General features: G+C 36.0%; 1 protein-coding gene across 6 annotated transcripts in view; it reads left to right on the forward strand.

Annotated features, from left to right (window-relative positions):
- The window catches only part of GSTCD (glutathione S-transferase C-terminal domain containing), a 188,869-nt gene that overhangs the window by 50,713 nt on the left and 118,957 nt on the right, over nt 1-19,199 (forward strand). For all 6 annotated transcript variants that reach the window (XM_027837493.1, XM_027837491.1, XM_027837487.1 and 3 more), the window contains one exon: nt 3,129-3,222. In XM_027837493.1, the coding sequence (XP_027693294.1) occupies nt 3,129-3,222 (94 nt within the window). The remainder of the gene's footprint in view (nt 1-3,128; nt 3,223-19,199) is intronic.

Below are 19,199 nucleotides of genomic sequence, written 5' to 3' on the forward strand. Positions count from 1 at the left end.
TTTCTTTTCATTGAATTTTTGTATTTCTTAAATTTATAAAAGTATTTTATATTATATATTTATATATTGCATATATTATATATTTATATGTTATATATTTATACATATATTTTATATATTATATTATATATTGTATATATTGTGTATATAATATATATTACATATAATATATAATAATATAATATATATCATGTATTTTTATATATTTATATTATATATATATTTATATATATATTACATATATCCTTCTTCATTCCTTCCTTTCTTTTCCTATTTTCTGTTATTCCTTCCTTTCTTCCCATTCCTTTCCTTCCTTTCTTCCGTTGCATTCCTATCTACTATTCTGAATATTTAACCTGGTAATTCAATAGCTAGTCCACTCGATTAGCTGTATTGTTTTCATCTGAAAATGTCGTGTTGCAAGACTCTGGCTTTAATTGTTTTTGTGGCATTAGAATGTGGGTGCCTCAATTGTGGGGACAGATTTTGCTTTTCTTTGTGTCCCCAGCACTTAGGACAGTGCTTGGCATTGAGTAAGCATTTAGTAAATGCTTGTTGATTGACTAATGGTCAGCAGTCCTCTGAAAACCCAGTAATGGGCAGTGAATGGGCTCAGTTTTCAAGGTTTCTGCTAGGTTTTTTTTTCTTTAAAAGAATTCAATAGTGTTCGAATTTTTTAAAAAGTTTTGTTTCAGTAAATTGTTTTCGTGGTACATTCATCACAAGTGTTCACTTAACTTCATTTATTATTGTATAAGATTGTAGATCTGAAGTTGGAAAGGGACCTTAAAGGCCATCTAGCTAGACTCCCCTCATTTTTCAGATGAGGAAACAGACCCAGTGAGGGCATACAGGCAGTCAGTGGCAGAGCTCAGAGTTGAGACCAAGTCGGTCATTGCAATGCCAGAGTTCTTCCCACTTCCCATACAGCTGAATCAATTTTCCCCATTACAAAGACTGAAGGTTTCACAAATTTGCTTTCATTTTTGTTACCATGCAAAGAGTGCAGAAAAAAAAATATTTTTCTGTTGATTTGAAAATTAGTTGAGGATTTATTTGAATTGTGGATGTTCTCTGAAGCAATTTGGTATCATCAGTCTGAGTCTCATGATAAAAATGAAGCTAAAGGATAACTGTATCTACTAGAGGGGGCTGGGAGAGGGGCTGATGCCCCTAAATTGACGGCATCACCAGCTCCCTGCAGCTAGGCCTTTTATGCTCTGTTCAGCTTGTTCATTAGTGAAAACCATGTTTAGTGATTAAAAAATCAATTTTGGAAGACACCGTAAAAGGAATGTCTTAAGTTTGATTTGCCTTCATATTGTCCTATTGATTAGAGAATATCCTGGAATGTCAATATTGCCTTTTTTTAATCTGCAGGCTATTCTCCTGGGGAATTTGAAAATAGTTCATTCTCAGCAAAGTTATTTGGTTAGTGTTAGACAATCATCTTCAGATCTCTGCACAATAAAGTTTATGTTCTTCTGTGGCTATTAATTGCTAAATGGGATCGTTTTTATTTAGGTGATTCATTCTGAGGCAAGGACCAGTAGAAAGCTGTAGAATTTTGCTTTGGCTTTATTGTGCTTGCCAGTTGAATACAAGAGAACTGTAATAAACCCAAAAAGAAGCTTAGGTTTTTCTATGCATAAAATTAATTTATAAATAGAGAAAAGGCAATAAATAAAAACAAACTTTGGCAACAGTCAGTGAATTATATAATATTTAAAATAAAAGTAAAATTTTGTCAAAGTGAGAAGGGAACCTTTCATTTCCTTCATTTAAGTGATGGCTGTTTTTATAATGATGAAAGAGACAAGATCACTGGAATGATGAGCAGTCATGAGATTTGGGTGCTATGTCTAAGCCCATTCTTTTTATCACACTAGATATTCTCAGAAGCACTAAATTTTTATTATTCTGGGTCACTGTTTGACTATGTATTTGTTTTTAGTATAGGTCCTCAATTTTCTTTTAAAAAATATGGTCAGGTATAAAAATGATTTAACTTTGCAACAGAGCTACTTTGTTAGATTGTGTGAAATTATTTTTCTTACTGAATATTTTAGTTAATTTTTAAATGTCAGGTCAATATTAGAACTGTTTAGATTTTAAAAGTTGAAAAATATTGTGTGCATATATATGCATGTACACACACACACACACACACACACACACACACACACACACACACACACACACACACACACATGGATATCTTATCTCTGCGGTCATGAATTTGTACCACCCATTGATTAAGAAAAGATGAATTTGGGCCTTCTCTCCTTGTGGGCCCCTATAGCTCTTTTTGGCTCTCCTTCCCTTTTAGTTTCTTAGTGCTCCCATGTCCATTGATTACCAAGAGGCCTTCATTGTAGCATTGCACCTGACCTTTCATACTTTAAATCTGTCTCTCCACTTCTAGTCTCTAACTCCATTTGGGTGCCCCCCTACCCCAACCCTGCCTGCCATTCAGGATGGCTTCAGGATGAAACCTTATTCATCTAGTCTTAATGTTTGCAGGAAATCAAACCCACAGCCTAATTCACACTAAGGTGTAAATGTCTGTCAATGTTTACTTTTCCCAGGGATATTTATATTTTAGCTGGTGATTCCTATATGCTCTATTAGGCCTTAAATCAAAATAATATATCTTATTGTTAAATTGAAGGCGGGGTAGTGGGGGAGATACTTTGGGGGCAGAGACTTTTCCTGGGACATTGTCAAGTCCTCCTTAGGTTGTCCTCTTGTGTTGCCAATGTGCAAAGCCTAGGTAGATATACAGAGTCAGTTTTTAATAGATTTTCTCCCGAAAGTTTTCATCTTAGTCTTGGTTTCACCCTGCTACTAAGCATGTTTTTAGGTAGAATGTTCCTACCATCACTGCATGGTCAGAAAACGTATACTTATTTTACTATTAGTCTAAGCAAAACATAATTAGGAAGGTAAATGCTGTAGGAAAAAAATACCATGTTCTCATCAATCATCTTATAAGTGATCTTTAAATTACCTGTTTTCTTGGACTGTTTGTGCTGCCTTTTATTAATGTAGGTATTCCTCAGTTGAATATATAGGATATACAGATACTTTAGTATATTGATGTAGAAAGGACATCTTTCACTTTCTAGAAAAAGGGCATTGAGGCAAAACTTTCTCCCCATCCCTGCCCCACCTGGACCCTTGATTGGAGCAGTCTGCCTGCAGCAGTAAGTCCAGAGGAGGGTGAGTATTTTTGTTTCTTTTCTTTAATTTTCTTTTCTCGTTTCACTTGTACTCACATATACTTTAATGTTTCTAAGCCCAATGTCACTACTAAACTTTACTTGTAGAAGTGTAACACTTTATTCTCTGAAACAGTTGTCTTATTCAACTCAATTCAAAACTTTCTGTGCCTTTGAATCAATGAAGGGAAGTAATTGTTGGCACTTTTTGGGAGATTTACCCCATTCTTAATGACTTAGCCCTTTTCCTGTGTAATCATAGGATCATGGATCTAGAGCTCAAAGGTCATCGTAGAGGTCATCTTTAATTTTACAGATGAGGAAGCTACCTTTGTTCATGCAGATTTCTGAACTATTTTTATTATTATTCACCGCATTGAAAGAGTTTAAATTAAATATAAAAGGATTAAAATAATACTTACCTTTTGCATTGTATATTATGTTTATTAAACTTGGGGCTAAAAAACTCTAACATTCTTAGTGATGATTTCAAGTATTTTTCTTTTTATCATTTCCAATAGTTTAGTTTATTTCCAACTGAAATCCTGTTACTGATGGGTTTGAAATAGAATTCCACTCCATTATTTTAGATACTTTCCCTACCAGTGGTCATTGATAGAAATATTCTTTAACCTTTAGGCTGATAGCCTTTGAGACAGATGAACAATTTGGTGTTTCCCACTAAGATTTGAGAAATCTTAAGTGAAGAAAGCTAGGATTAGAGTATATACACTCTGGTATAAAACAGTGATTTCTGAAAGTGCGTATTTTCTACCTTAAGAATATGTTAGTTATATATGACTCTAATTAATTTGGTCTCAACATTAATCCAGTAATGGTTTCTATCCAGGAAAACGTTGAGGCCACTTAAATTAACCTGCTACCACGGGATTGATCTGCATCTAGCATCTGCCTCATCTAGCCTCCCTTTCCCTCTTGTCTCCCAACTGCCCTGATATTACGCTAAACCCTTCAATAACAGCCTGGTGCCAGTAGCCAATATACACCTGGTTAACATCCGCCTGGCATTTAAGACATTTGTCTCTTCTATGTATCATGTTGTAAGTAGTTCTGTCAAGAAAACTATCTTTTAAATTTGACAGCTGTTTTTGTTTCTCTTACATAAATGTGATTTCTTAAGTTTTGTTAAGTTTCTTGCTTGTGGTATCCTGATTCTTCCAACTGTTTTGGAATTGAACTGCTGTGCATAATCTATAAACAATGTCTTTGCTATAGTCTGCAATTTTAATCTGCTAACTTGGTACCAAACCAGATTTCTACTGAGGGAAAAAGTGAGTCCAAATTTATAGAGAGTAAGCCTAATAGAGAAGAAGACTCAACAGGAACTCGTCTCCTTGTGTGAGGGACTGTCTGACGTTGGCTGCTGCCAGGTGCGGGTTGTGGCAAGATTGGGGTAGGATCTGGGTATCTGGAAGTCGAGGCAGGGGCTGTGGTAGGCAGAGTTGTGGTGAACTGGGATGGGCTGGATACGGAGAAGCCCTGAGGCAGTGGGCAGTGCTATGTGAGATAAGCTGGGGAAGGATCAGGATACAAGGAAGTAGCCAGAGCACGTGCTCCTGAGGCAGGGGGCTGTGCTACGTGGGAGTGGGACGGCAGAGGACGAGTTCCCTTTGCTTAGTCCCCTCCCTATATGCAACGTCAACCCCAGACGCCTCCTTCCTGTGTCCTTCCTGACTTCCTGGGTCATGTACCTTCCCTTTGTGTAGCACTGACCCCAGACGCCTCCTCCCGGTGTCTGGGCCTGACTTCCTAGGGCTCGTACTCTTTGTCTATGCACTAATCCCAGACGCCTCCTTCCTGTATCTGGTCCTAGCCTCCTGCGTCACTTCCTCTCCCTTGGTGCGCTAAACTCAGACAGCCCCTTCCGGTATCTGACCCTACATTCATTGACTAGTAGGCAGGCTGAGGAGGAGGGGCTAAGTAGGTACTTAAGGAACAATCGTGGTCAGATCACATGCTCTCTTTGCTCCTGCTCTGTTGCTCTGGCCTTCCTGCTTGGCCTTGCTGTGATGGCCTCTGAATAAAGCTCTGGTGTTGGCACCTCCTGGTAGGCTCGTCTCTGTGTTTGTCCGGTTGAGGACCGAAGACTGGTAAGTATGACTCTGGCAGCCTGCTCCTTATAGGAGGAGAGTGCACGGCGCGGCCGGCACATCCTTGCCCTTGTATTTCTTGCTGATCTCCTATTTTTCCTTGAAGTAAATTATCCCAAAGATAAGTTCCTATGTTGCATTTTCTAATCACTTTTATATCTTTATACAAATCAGTTTGTGTCTGAGGGTACAAGATAAAAAGTTTACATCATTGAAAGAACAAGTTCCATTCCACATGCAGTCAGTCAATACACATTTAGTAAGTGCTGAATTAAATTGCTACTATGTGCTAGGTACTGTCCTAAAGACTGGGGATGTAAAAGGAGGCAAAAACAGCCCTTGCCTTCAAGGAGCTCACAATCTAATGGGGGAAACAACAAACAAATATATACAGACTAGTGATATACCAGATAAGTAGGAAATCATTAACAGAGGGAAGACATTTGAATTAAGAGAGGTTGAGAAAGACTTCCTGTAAAAGATATGATTTTAGCTGAGACTTAAAGGAAGTCAAAGAAGTCAATAGCAGCTGTTGTTCTGTTCCCGTCCTGTCAGAATCCCTTCTTACGTACTTTTTGTTCCTTTGATGTCCCATCAAATTTCGTAGCCTTCTGGACTGAGAATAATGTGAATTATTCCTCCAGGGTAATAGGAATGTAGTAGAACTTAAGAATTGAAATGCAGAAGAAATGAACTTTAATTTTCTCATGGATGATCTTTATTTGGTTGGAATGATACTCATTAAGAAACAATAGAGTAACAGAATGAGAGGTATTCATTGTTTGGGAGATCTTTCTTTTCCTTCCTTCTGGGTTCCTTGTATATCTTCCTCCAAGGATAGAGAAAAGAAGAAGTGGACTTTGAAGCTGTCTTCATACATCTGCAAATACCCAAAGGAGGATCCCGAGAGGCTTGGGAGGAGTGCTCCACCTTAACTGGGGGGTCTGTGAATCTGTATTTTTAGTATTTTGTTCATTGTATTTTAGTATAATGGTTTCCTTTGTAAATCCTCTGTCTTTTATTTTATACTTTTAAAAACATTATTTTAATAAAAAGGTCCAAACCTTCAACAGACTGTGAAAACAATCCATGACATAAATAAAACTAAAAATCATCCTTTTGTCAATCCAAAGTGTGATTCAGAGAGAGCATTTGCATAAAGGATCCTTATTCTTCCCCTTCACCCTGGATTCTTGAAGGAAAGATGTGGAAACCCTCAGAGCTGGGATAGGTTCCCAAGGGCCCACAAATGAATTACCTTAAGGAGACTTTCATAAATTAAGGAAAGATGGATAGGAAAACTTGACCAGTGATTAATTTCTTCAGTATTCTTTAGTGAACAGGAGTGATTATCTCAAAGTTAGATTAAAGCTGAGGGTGCCTGGTGCTGGCAATATTCCTTTTCCAATTCTCTTTTGACTGAAAGTAATGGGGGAAGGAGGGACCTATGTAAATTCCTTAAGTTGATGATATGAAATCAAGCCTCTCTTACTATGAATTCATTTGAGATGCTATTGCTGGTTCCAGGATATGAGGGATCATAAAAAGGAAAGAGATTCAGTGAGTGTATTAAAAAGCAGTTTCTAAAGTTAAAGAATGTTTTTCTGTTGTGAATTTAATTCTTTTTATTGGTAATTTTATACTGGAAACTTTTCCTTTCTACAGAAGCTGATTTATGCCTTTTGAGCTACAGAAAAAATAAAGGAAGATGTTTGTTTGTATGGTGTTTGCAGTTGGATTAAGATAATACAATTCTAACTTGTGTGGATTTCAGAGCCTATTATTCAGTAAATAAAAGTACCGTCATTCTTATTAGCATTCATATGAAATGAGAATAGAAGCAAACTTTTCCAGCGGCCGTATGTTACTCTTTCATCCATAATTTAGTTTGGTGCCAAATTTTTCACTTAACAATGTTAATTATTAATTTTATTTTCTACCAACTTTGAGAGACCAAATATTGAGCCTTCCTGCTTGGTTGTTGGCTATGTAGTCACTCTTTTACAAAAACTATCAGTGACCATGCAATATGTTACGCATATATCCAACCTTTTTAGTGGATCAGATTGTTTTTGTAAATGTTTATTATTAAAAAGAGATAGAATAATAATGGCAGGAACAGTAGTACATGTTTTCAAATTTCATATATTCTCTTCTAAAATGAAATATTGGCTCCAGTAAATAAAACAGGCTTGGGACATTTACATAGTATGTATTACGCAGGGGCTTTATTATGTGAGGCTGTTTATTACATGTAAGGCTATCTTCAAGCGTTCTGCCTTTATAGGTCAGCTTGTCTTACAATGGGATTATTTAGGCAACTGAGTGGCAGAGTGGATCGAATACTGGACCTGGACTCAGGGAGACCTGAGATTTTGCATCAGATACTTAGTATCTGTATGTCCCTGGACAAGTCACTTAACCTGTATTGGCCTCAGTTTCCTCATCTGCTAAATGAGGATAATAATAGCACCTACCTTACAGGGTTCTTGTGAGAATGAAATGAGATAATATATATGAAGCATTTTGTAAACTTCTAAATGCTGTATAAATGCTAATCTCTTACCACTATTATTATTGTAATTATTTTTGGCTTTTAACATTCTTTGGACTGGTTAAAAAATAACCCCTCTATTATGAATTAGTAGTGTTGAGTTGAGATTCCAATGCATTTTCAATGTTCTGAAATTTACTGTATTTTGTAACAAGGATTATTTTATTTAGTGCATCTGTTAAAATGCAGTATATTAATATCTGAAATTATCAGTCCTTTGCCAACACTGGAAACTCCTTCTACTCCATCATTCTACCTCCCGAATTATAATTAGAAGAGAGGTGGTGAGGTACAACTGAAACACTGCTGATCTCGAGTTGGAGGACCTTGGTTCAACTTCTACCTTTGAAACATAACAGATAGTGTGACTTTGGCTAGACCACTTGTCCTTTGCTTGTCCTTAGTTTCTTTATTGGTAAAAGCTCTACCTCTGTGATCTTGTGACTGAATTCCAGCTTGATCTCTCTCCCTTATTCATTTAGCAAACATCTTGAGCAGTTCACTTCACCTCCTTTGCCTTAGTTTCCTCATTTGTAAAATCAGAGATGTGGACCATATTATATCTACTGATTGTATGATAAAGAGAAGCGAAAAGGCTAAGAAACAGAGTATTTCTTCTAGAGATGGCGAAGGGCTTGATGTTCTTAAAGGGGCATCTTAAGTACAAGGAGGGATCTGGGATCTGATTGGAAATTTAAGTTAAGATGTTAGGAAGCATTTTGTGGAGTTTCACTAAAAGAAAATGCTGAGGGATATTTAACTATCACAGTCCTAGAGAGTCTTAAAAATCAACATAGATTCTCATTTATTCAGGTTGATTTTCATGACCTTTAGGGAAGGACAAGCATCACTGCATGGTTTAATGCATCCTTACTAATCTTGTAATTGATTTGTTCTGTTTTCTTATACTTCTTAGATCCTGCTGGATGGAAAGTTTTTCTTTTTGACCATTAATAAGGCTTTTGTTTGTTTATTTGTTTAGTAGGTCATTTCAAAGAAGCCTACAGTAGCCGAACTATAATAATGATGATTCATGTGCGTATAGCACTTTCCCAACAAGAAGATGTATAGTTGTGATTCCAACGGAAACTGAGGCTGGAAGATGTCCAGTGCCTTGCTGCAGGTCCTGTTCCAGTAAGTGACAGAGCCAGGTTTACATCTGGGTACTCTGACTCCAGATCCAGTGCTTTCTCCACGTGCTTAATTTACTTAGAACTTTAGAAAAAAGTAGTGTTTCAAAATTTGGCTTATGCAGTCTTTTTCTGTAGCTTCTGTAAGCATAGAAAAATGAAAGGCTGTTGACCTGACCTTGGTAAACAAATTAGGAAGGAACATTTGATGATTGAGCTATGAGTATTTACTTGGCATTCAGGGTGTTGCACTCATTTCTTCGGATTTTGATGTTCTGTCTTTTTTTTATTATTAATGTATTTATTTTTAGTTTTCAAAATTCACTTCCACAAGATTTTGAGGTCCAAATTTTCTCCCCATCTCGTCTCTCCCCCCACCCCAAGATGGCATGCATTCTGAATGCCCCTTTCCCTAATCTGCCCTCCCTTCTATCCCCAGCCCCCTTCTCTTATCCCCTTCCTCTTCTGTTTTCTTGTAGGGCAGGATAGATTTCTATACTCCATTGCCTGTATATCTTATTTCCCAGTTGCATGTGAAAAAAATTTTTAACATTTGTTTTTAAAACTTTGGGTTCCCAATTTTCTACCTTCCTCCCTCACCACCCACCCTCATTGAGGAGGCAAGCAATTCGGTACATGTTATACATGTGTGGCCATACAAAACACTTCCATAGCAGTCATGTTGTGAAAAACTCAGTATATTTCCCTTCATCCTATCCTGCCCCCCATTTATTCTATTCTCTCTTTTAACCCTCCTCAGAAGTGTTTGCTTCTGATTATCCCCTCCCCCAATCTTCTATCATCTCTCTGCCCTCTCTTCTATCATCTCACTGCTCCTTATCCCCTTCCCTCCTATTTTCCTGTAGGGTAAGATAGATTTCCATACCCAATTGAGTGTTTATGTTATTCCCTCCTTAAGCCAATTCTGAAGAGAATAAGATTCACTCATTCCCTCTCACCTTCCCCCACTTCCCTACACTGTGTACAAGCTTTTTCTTGTCTATTTTATGTGAGATAATTTATACCATTCTACCTCTCCCTTTCTCCTCCCAGTATAATCCTCTCTCACCCCTTAATTTTATTCTTCAGATATCACCCCTTCATCTTCAGCTCACCCTGTGCCCTCTATCTATCTGTCTATCTGTCTATCTATATATATACAAAATTTTTTTCCCCTCCATCTACCCTAATAGTGACAAAAAAGTCTCATGAGTTACAAATATCATCTTTACATGTAGGAATGTAAACATTCAACTTTAATAAGTCCCTTATGATTTCTCTTTCTTGTTTACCTCTTCATGCTTCTCTTGAGTGTTTTATTTGAAAGTCAGATTTTCTATTCAGCTCTGGTCTTTTCATCAAGAATGCTTGAAAGTCTTCTACTTCACTGATTATCCATTTTTTTCCTGTGAAGGATTATACTTAGTTTTGCTAGGTAGGTGATTCTTGGTCATAATCCTATCTCCTTTGACCTCCGGAATATTATATTCCAAGCCCTCTGGTCTTTTAATGTAGAAGCTGCTAAATCTTTGTGTTATCCTGATTGTGTTTCCACAATACTTGAATTGTTTCTTTTTGACTGCTTGCAATATTTTCTCCTTGACCTGGGAACTCTGGAATTTGGCTATAATATTCCTAGGAGTTTTTCTTTGGGGATCTCTTTCAGGAAGTGATCGGTGGATTCTTTCAATTTCTATTTAACCCTCTGGTTCTAGAATATCAGGGAAGTTTTCCTTGATAATTTCTTGAAAGATGATGTCTAGGCTCTTTTTCTGATGATGGCTTTCAGATAGTCCAATAATTTTAAAATTATCTCTCCTGGATCTATTTTCTAGGTCAGTTGTTTTTCTAGTGAGATATTTCACATTGTCTTCTATTTTTTCATTCTTTTGATTTTGTTTTACAATTTCTTGATTTCTCATAAAATCATTAGCTTCCACTTGCTCCATTCTAATTTTTAAGGAAGTATTTTCTTCAGTGAGCTTTTGGACTTCCTTTTCCATTTGGCTAATTGTGCTTTTTAAGGCATTCTTCTCCTCATTGGTTTTTTGGACCTCTTTTGCCATTTGGGTTAGGCTATTATTTAAGGTGTTATTTTCTTCATAATTTTTTTGGGTCTCCCTTAGCAAACTGTTGACTTGTTTTTCATGATTTTCTTGCATCCCTTTCATTTCTCTTCCCAGTTTTTCCTCTACTTCTCTTACTTGCTTCTCAAAGTCCTTTTTGAGTTCTTCCATGGCCTGGGATTGATTCATATTTTTCTTGGAGGCTTTGGATGTAGGAGCTTTGACTGTGTTGTCTTCTTTTGGTTGTATGGTTTGATCTTCTGTGTCACCAAAGAAAGATTCTGTAGTCTGACTTTTTTTGTGCTGTTTGCTCTTGATCCCAGCCAGTTACTTGAGTTTTAAACTCTTTGTTAAGGTAGGAGTCTGCTTCCAGTGTGCAGAGAGCACTGTCCCAAGCTTAGAGGGTTTTGTGCAGCTGTTTTCAGAGATACTTTTAGGGACCTGTAAATTTTCAGTTCTTCCAAGTTGGTATGATCAAGGGCGAGGTGTTTACTCCTTTCCTGGCCTAGATTCTAGTCTATGAGTGATCACAAGCAATTTTTTCTGCCTTGGAACTGTGAGGAGAACTCCCTCTCTGCCACCATCTCAAGCTCCACCACGCCAGCACTCCTCCTTGCCCCAGGACTGCCACCTAGAGCTGCAACACAGATCCAAGCATGGGCAAAGCAAGAGAATCCTGCCTCAGCACTAGCAAAGAGATCCTGGCAATCCCCCTCTTCAGATGCTCAATCCCCTCTCCATCTGTGGGCCTGGACTCTGGAAGCAGCCGCCACCCCTGGGACTGGGGCCAGACCGAGCTCCTCTCTCATCATGTTCAGACAGACCTTTCCTACTGACCTTCTAAGTTGTCTTTGGTGTTTAGGGGTTCTGGAAACTGCCACATCTCCCCTTGATTCAATCCCCTGAGGACTGCTCCAGGTTCACTGAGGCCTGGTCTTTGCCTGCACATCCTGTGTGACCCCTGCTGTACTGCACTCCTTTCTCAGCCCTGTTACAATAGACCTTTCCAATCAACTATCCCAGTTGTCTTGGGCTGGAAATTTGTTTCACTCTGCCTTTTTGTGGGTTCTGCTGCTCTAGAATTTGTTTAGAGCCATTTTTTACAGGTATTTGGAGGGATTTGGGAGAGAGCTCAAGCAAATCACTGCTTTTACCCCACCATCTTGGCTCCCCATGTTCTGTCTTAAGTGCACTCTGACTTCATGTTACTGAACTTTAGTCAATGGAATTGTGACATGTAGTAGCAGGGACCAACTTTCTTTTTGCTTGCATTTGTATTCCCAGTGCTTATCACAGACATTATCTATCTGTCTATTTATCTATCTAAGTATCTACTTATCTATATCTATCTATCCACATCTTGCACCCTTTGATTTTTAAATATTTGTTTTCTTCCATTAATATTTTGCAACAAGAATTGAAGGGTTTTTTTTTTAAAGGATTTTGGTATACATCAAGAGGAAAGCCTATAACGAAGCGCAAAAAATTCGATTATGAGGCTGTCACTTCTCTGCATTTTAAAACACTGTGCTTTTTAAAAGAACAGAGAAAAAAACGGGGAGGGGGGTTCCCTACCATTTTATTAAGAGATTCCCCACCTCCCAACACAAAGGTTTTTCATGTCTTAGTTTTGAAATAAGTGCAACTATGGTTGACCCCCATCTCCACAATTTGATAGTGATTTTCTGTTCCATCAATAGCATTAAGACCAAAAGTAATGAAAGCCTTTATCCACCCTACTTTAATGCAAAATACAGCTGCAATTAAAGTGTTTGTACACATTAGCGTACAAGGTATTTTTGTTGATCTCCATTAATAACACGGGGCAGAAAAACAGCTAAGTTACTCTTTACTTTTTTCACCACACTTTGGTGGCTTTTTGAATGAGTGCCAAAATTCTGGATTTAATAGAGAACATAGAGCAAATTGTCAGTCAAACTGCTTCTCTTGACCCCATTCCACCAGAATATCATTTGGAGTGATCCCTCACAACGGTGGAGCTAATAAGGTAGCTAAAGTCTGAGCATAGGAGCTGGAACCAGGAGCAAGATGAGTAAGAGTCCAGCCAGGAAGAGATGTGTTGGCAGAAATTCTTGTGCCCTGCTGAATGCTTTCACAAACGATGGCCTAGCTATCCTGGTACTTTTTTATCACAACTTTGAATTGGTAAACCTAATTGGTTATAATTTTTATTGTGATATTTTCCCATATTTATTTAAAGGGATTCTGTAAAAGGGGGAAACAGGGAAGCATTATATAGCACCTACTGTGTGCCAGGCACTGTTAAGCACTTTATAAATATCTCATTTTATCCTCACAACAACCCTGTGAGGTAGGTATGTAGTTTGCTTCAGTTTCCTCAACTGTAAAAAATGGTTAGACCTCTTTTACAGTTGAAGAAACTGAAGCAAACTATGGAAACACTCTCTTTATAAAGGGCAATGAAAATTCAGTACTTGACATAAGAAAATGTATATGTGGTTATACAAACACTTGCTATTTCCAATTTAATTTGTTGATTTCCAGAAAAATAATTATTATACTCTTCTTTTTCTTACTTCTAAGGAAAAAAAACAAACAGGAAAGAGAAATGAAACATTTTTCATTTGTTTAAGGTGATTTGGGACCTATTTGTGGCTCTTTGGGGTTGCTGTTACGACAGTGGGTCTAAAAATAACAAGGACTCTATCATGGGAACATTGTGAGACTGTTTTCCTTAGTTAATAAAGGCGGCTTCAAAACACTCAGTGTTCATATTGCCAGAAATAGTTGTAAAAATGGTCCTTTTGAAGACTGAAAAGCCCATGGTATTAACAGTGGGCCCAGGTGACAGGAATGCTGAGAAGGGCGAAGGGGGATTTGTGTGGGTAATGAAACATTGCTTTGAAATAACCAGCAAAACCCAAGGGTTCTAATCCCTTTTCAATAAGGGCTGGAATGTGTCTGGAGTGGCACCGTTTTCATTCAGCCTGACCTTTCTGGTGAGTGGCCCTGGGACACTTGAGCTTGCCAATACTTGTCATTTTGCAACCAACCTCTCTTAGGAGTCAAAGAGTAGTGTGCTACTTGAAGAGGAGACTTTCTTTAAGAGTTTCATTTAGTGGGACAAATTTTTCCCTTTTTATACTCTGTGTAGACAGTGGATAATCTTGATCACAATTATTTTTGTTATTATGAAGCAGATTTGTGCAAAGTTTAACAATGTTTTATATTCAGTTCATTGTGGCTTTAAATTCTGGGTAAGTCTTATTCTAAATAAATCATAATTTGTTATTAGTTGTTCCCCATAAAAGTAATTAGAAACAGAGAAGAATTATTCTTAAGGCAAGATATACTAAAAGAAACTATTTATTCACAAAAAAGTACGTATTTCCTTCATTCAAGACATTGTTTTCTTTGGAAAGCAAAAAAGACAAACATCTTTTATTTAGAAGCTGGTAAATAATTTTGAGGGAAGCCCCTACGGATCATTTTTCCTTGTAATGAATGCTAAACTGACTCTCTTTGACAACTCTACTCTTGCCATCTACAAAATTATGTAATTACTTAATTATGTAAGGAAACTCTTGAGCTTAAAGCCACTGGAAATTCTTGTATTTTTTAATAAAGGATTCAGATGTTTTTAAACTTGCAAGAACTGTGTTTTAATATATAAATTCAAAATGTTTACAATTAAACATAGAGAGTAAAAAGCTAATGACCCAGCTATTGCATTGCTGCTAATGGGATGATACTCATTAGTTTTCTTGTCAGTTTAAATTAGAGTTCCCTATACTGCTCCAAATGATTATGATTGAAATCAGCCCCACTATTGAAAATGAACTCTTTCATTGAGCATTTTGAACAAACCCCTGGATGCACTTAAGTCCTCTGCATTATTTCTATTTAATTGTATCTCCCATTGGAGGTACAATTACCTGCGCAATGAAATCTCAACTTACAGTACCTGTCAAGTTGTTTGACCATGTAACCATCAGAGATTGGATATTTAAAGCAGGAGGAGGAGGAGAAAGTTATCTAAACAAGAAAACAAAAATGTGGAATTATAAATTGATAACACCCTCTATTTAAACTGTGCCCATAGCCATTATCAAAAAGACTGTACAAAAAAGGTATTAGTAACCAGATGAGATAATGTATATAAAGCCATTTGTATACCTTAAAAGCCTCAATGGAAGTCAAGTAATAACAATAATAGTCACTATAATAGACATTTGTGGTTCTAGACATGCATATTTATGTGCCTATAATAGAATATGCAATCCCTCCTTGGTCTCTGTAGCAGTATCCATGATTACATGTGAGGGTTAACTATATTCATAAATAGTATAGAATAAGATAATATTTATAAATAAATTTTTAAATTTTGAAGTGCCATATAAATGCTAGCTATTATTATTGTTGATCTCATAGTAAGCATACATGTGCATTTATGCATTTCTACAATACTTGGAAAGTGATTTGCTTTCCTCCTATCGTGTAGGACTTCTTTTCAGTATATTCTAGATCATACTGCAAATGTGGCCTAGAGTTGGGGTCAGCTGTTAATTTTGAGACCAGTTATAATCCATAAGACAAATTCTTTTATAACTTTTTTCCAGGCTCCTTGTGAAGGAGGTGGCTGAGGGGAAAAGCTTTGTTTCAGCACATCCTTCCAAGCAAGGGACATTAAAATGATTTATGTTGTTTTGCCTGATGGTGGATAAGAGCAAAACTTTGTTGTTTTCGTTCTTTCTTTTCTTTTCTTTTCTTTTCTTTTCTTTTCTTTTCTTTTTTTTAATGTAACCTGGGCATTTAATGTAACTTATATTGAATTTGGGTAAAATACTCATGATAGAATTTTTTTCTTGCAAAAAAAAAACATAATGGGAAAAGAGAGAGTCCTTCTGAAATGGAAAGTTAAGAATAATGATTTAGAAATATGCTTTCCGTTCAATTCAACAAATATTAAGTGTGTTTTTGTTGTTTTTTTTATTTATTTTTATTTTGAATACACATTTTAAAAAAAATTTTGAGGTTCAGATTCTCTCCCACTCCAGCCCTTTCCCCAACCATTGAGAAGGCAAGCAGTATGATATCAATTATGCATATGAAGTCATACAAAACATATTTCCATATTAGCCATATTGCAAACAATAAAAATCAAGAAACATAAAGTAAGTGAAACAATATGCTTTAGTCTCCACTCACTCAGAGATCATCTTTGAAAGAATCATCATTTTTCTTCATAGGTCTTTTGGAGTATCTTCTTGATCAAAATAGCTAAAATAGCTTTCACAATTCATCATCATTATAATGTTGCTAGTAGTATGTACAATGTTCTCCTAGTTCTGCTCACTTCAATTTGCATCAGTTCAGTAAGACAGGTTTTTCTGAAAACATCCTGCTGCATTTCTTATAGCACCCGAATATCACAATCATATGCCACAGCTTTTTTAACCATTGCACAATCGCTTCAATTTCCAATTCTTTGCTATGACAAAAAGAGCTACTATAAATATTTTTTGTAAAAATAAGTCCTTTTTCTTCTTCGTTGATCTCTTTGGGATACAGACTTCATAATAGTATTGCTGGGTCCAAGAGTATGCACAGTTCTATGTAGCCCTTTGGGCATAGTTCCAAATTGTTCTCCAAAATAGTTAGACTTGCACAACTCCACCAACACTGCATTAGTGTCCCAATTTTTGCACATCCCTTCTAGCATTTGTCATTTTCCCTTTGTGTCATGTTAGCTAATCTGATAGGTATAAGGTGGTATCTCAGAGTTGTTTAATTTGCATTTCTCTTATCAGTAGCGGATTAGAGCATTTTTTCATGTGACTATTGATAGCTTTGATTTCTTCTTCTGAAGACTGTCTGTATCCTTTGACCATTTATCAATTGGGAAATGGCTTTTATTTTTATAAATTTGACTCGTTTCCTATATATCTGAGAAATGAGACTTTTAACAGAGATACTTGCTGTAAATTTTCTCCCCAGTTTTCTGTTTTCTTTCTAATTTTTTGGTGCATTAGTTTTGTTTGTTCAAAAGCTTTTTAATGTCATCAAAATTATCCATTTTATTTCCTGTGATGCTCTCTATCTCTTGTTTGGTCATAAATTCTTCCTTTATCCATAGAGCTGATAGATACATTTTTCCATGCTCCCTTAATTTATTTATGGTATTATCCTTTATTTCTAAATAATTTATTCATTTTGACCTTATCTAGGTGTGTGGTGTGAGATCTTACTCTATGCCTATTTTCAGCCAAACTGTGTTACCATTTTCCTAGCAGTTTTTGTCAAATTGTGAGTTCTTACCCTCAAAGCTTGGATCTTTGGGTGTGTCAAATGCTAGATTACTATGTTCATTTATTACTTTGTCTTGCGTACCTACTCTGTTGCATTGATCCACCATTCTATTTCTTGGCTAGTTCCAGATTGTTTTGATGATTACTGCTTTGTAATATAGTTTGAAATCTGGAACTGTTAGTCTGCTTTCCTTCTCTGTTTTTTTCATTGATTTTCTTGATATTCTTGTTCTTTTGTTCTTCCAGATGAATTTTATTATTTTTTTCTAGCTCTATAAAATAATTCTTTGATAGTTTGATTGGTATGGCATTGAATAAGTAAATAAATTATTTTAGGTAGAATTATCATTTTTATCATATTGGCTCAGTCTACCCTGAACAATTAATATTTTCCAATTGTTTAGATCTGTCTTTTTTGTATGAAAAGTATTTTGTAATTGTGTTTATACCCTTCCTGAGTTTGTCTTGGCAGGTCGACTCCCAAGTATTTTATATTGTCTGTGGTTATTTTAAATGGAATTTCTCTTTCTATCTCTTGCTGCTGGACTTTGTTGGTAATGTGTGGAAATACTGATAAATTTTATTGGTTTATTTTATATCTATAACTTTGCTGAAGTTGTTCATTGTTTCAGCTAGTTTTTTAGTTGATTTTCTAGGGTTATCTAAATATACTGTCTTACCATCTGCAAAGAGTGATTGTTTTGTTTTCTCATTGACTCTTTTCTTCCTTCAATTTCTTCTTCTTGTCTTATTGCTATAGCTAGCATTTCTGTAAAATATTGAATAATAGTGGTGATAATAGACATCCTTGCCTCTCCCCCTCTTTCACCCCCACCCCCATTACAGATAATACTTGCTCTTGGTTTTAGATGGTTACTACTTAGCATATTAAGAAAGACTCCATTGATTACTATACTTTCTAGTATTTTTAATGGGAATGAGTATTACATTTTGTGAAAAGCCTTTTCTGCATTTATTGAGATAATCACATGATTCTGTTTTTGTTATTGGTCAATTATGCGATAGTTTTCCTAATATTAAAAAGGCCTTGCATTCCTGATATAAATCCCACCTGGTCATAGTGTATAGGTGATCTTTGTTATGTATGGCTGTAATCTCCTTGCTAGTTTTTTATTTAAAATCTTTGTATCAGATTCATTATTCTAGACTTTTCTTTTTCTGTTTTTGCTCTTCCTGGTTTAGGTATCAAAGCCATATTTGTGTCATAAAAGGAATTTGGTAAGACCCCTTCGTTACCTGTTTTTCCAAATAGTTTATATCATATTGAAATTAATTTTTGTTCTTTAAGTATCTGATAGAATTCACTTGTGAATACATCTGGTCCTGGGAATTTTTTCTTAGGGAACTATTGATGGCTTTTTCCATTTCTTTTTCTGAGATAGGATTATTTAGGTATTCTATTTTTTCTTCTGTTAATCTGGGCAATTTATGTTTTTTGTAAATGTTCATCCATTTCACTTAGATTATCAGTTTTACTGGCATATAGTTAGGCAAAATAACTCCCAATAATTGCTTTAATTTCATTTTCATTGGTGACATAATTCACCCTTTTCATTTTTGATACTGATAATTTGGTTTTCCTCTTTCTTTTTTAAAACCAAATTAACCAGTGGTTTATCTGTTTTATTGTTTTTTCATCAACCCAACTCCTAATTTTATTCATTAGTTCAGTGTTGTTGTTGGTTTTTTTTTTTTTTAACTTTCAGTTTCATTAACCTCTCCTTTTATTTTCAAGATTGCCATTTGGGTATTTAATTGGTGATTTTTGATTTGTTCTTTTTCTAGTTTTTTTAATTGCATGTTCAA

The sequence above is a fragment of the Vombatus ursinus genome, unplaced genomic scaffold, assembly GCF_900497805.2.
Source record: "Vombatus ursinus unplaced genomic scaffold, bare-nosed wombat genome assembly UNPS02014821.1, whole genome shotgun sequence".
Classification (NCBI taxonomy): domain Eukaryota; kingdom Metazoa; phylum Chordata; class Mammalia; order Diprotodontia; family Vombatidae; genus Vombatus; species Vombatus ursinus.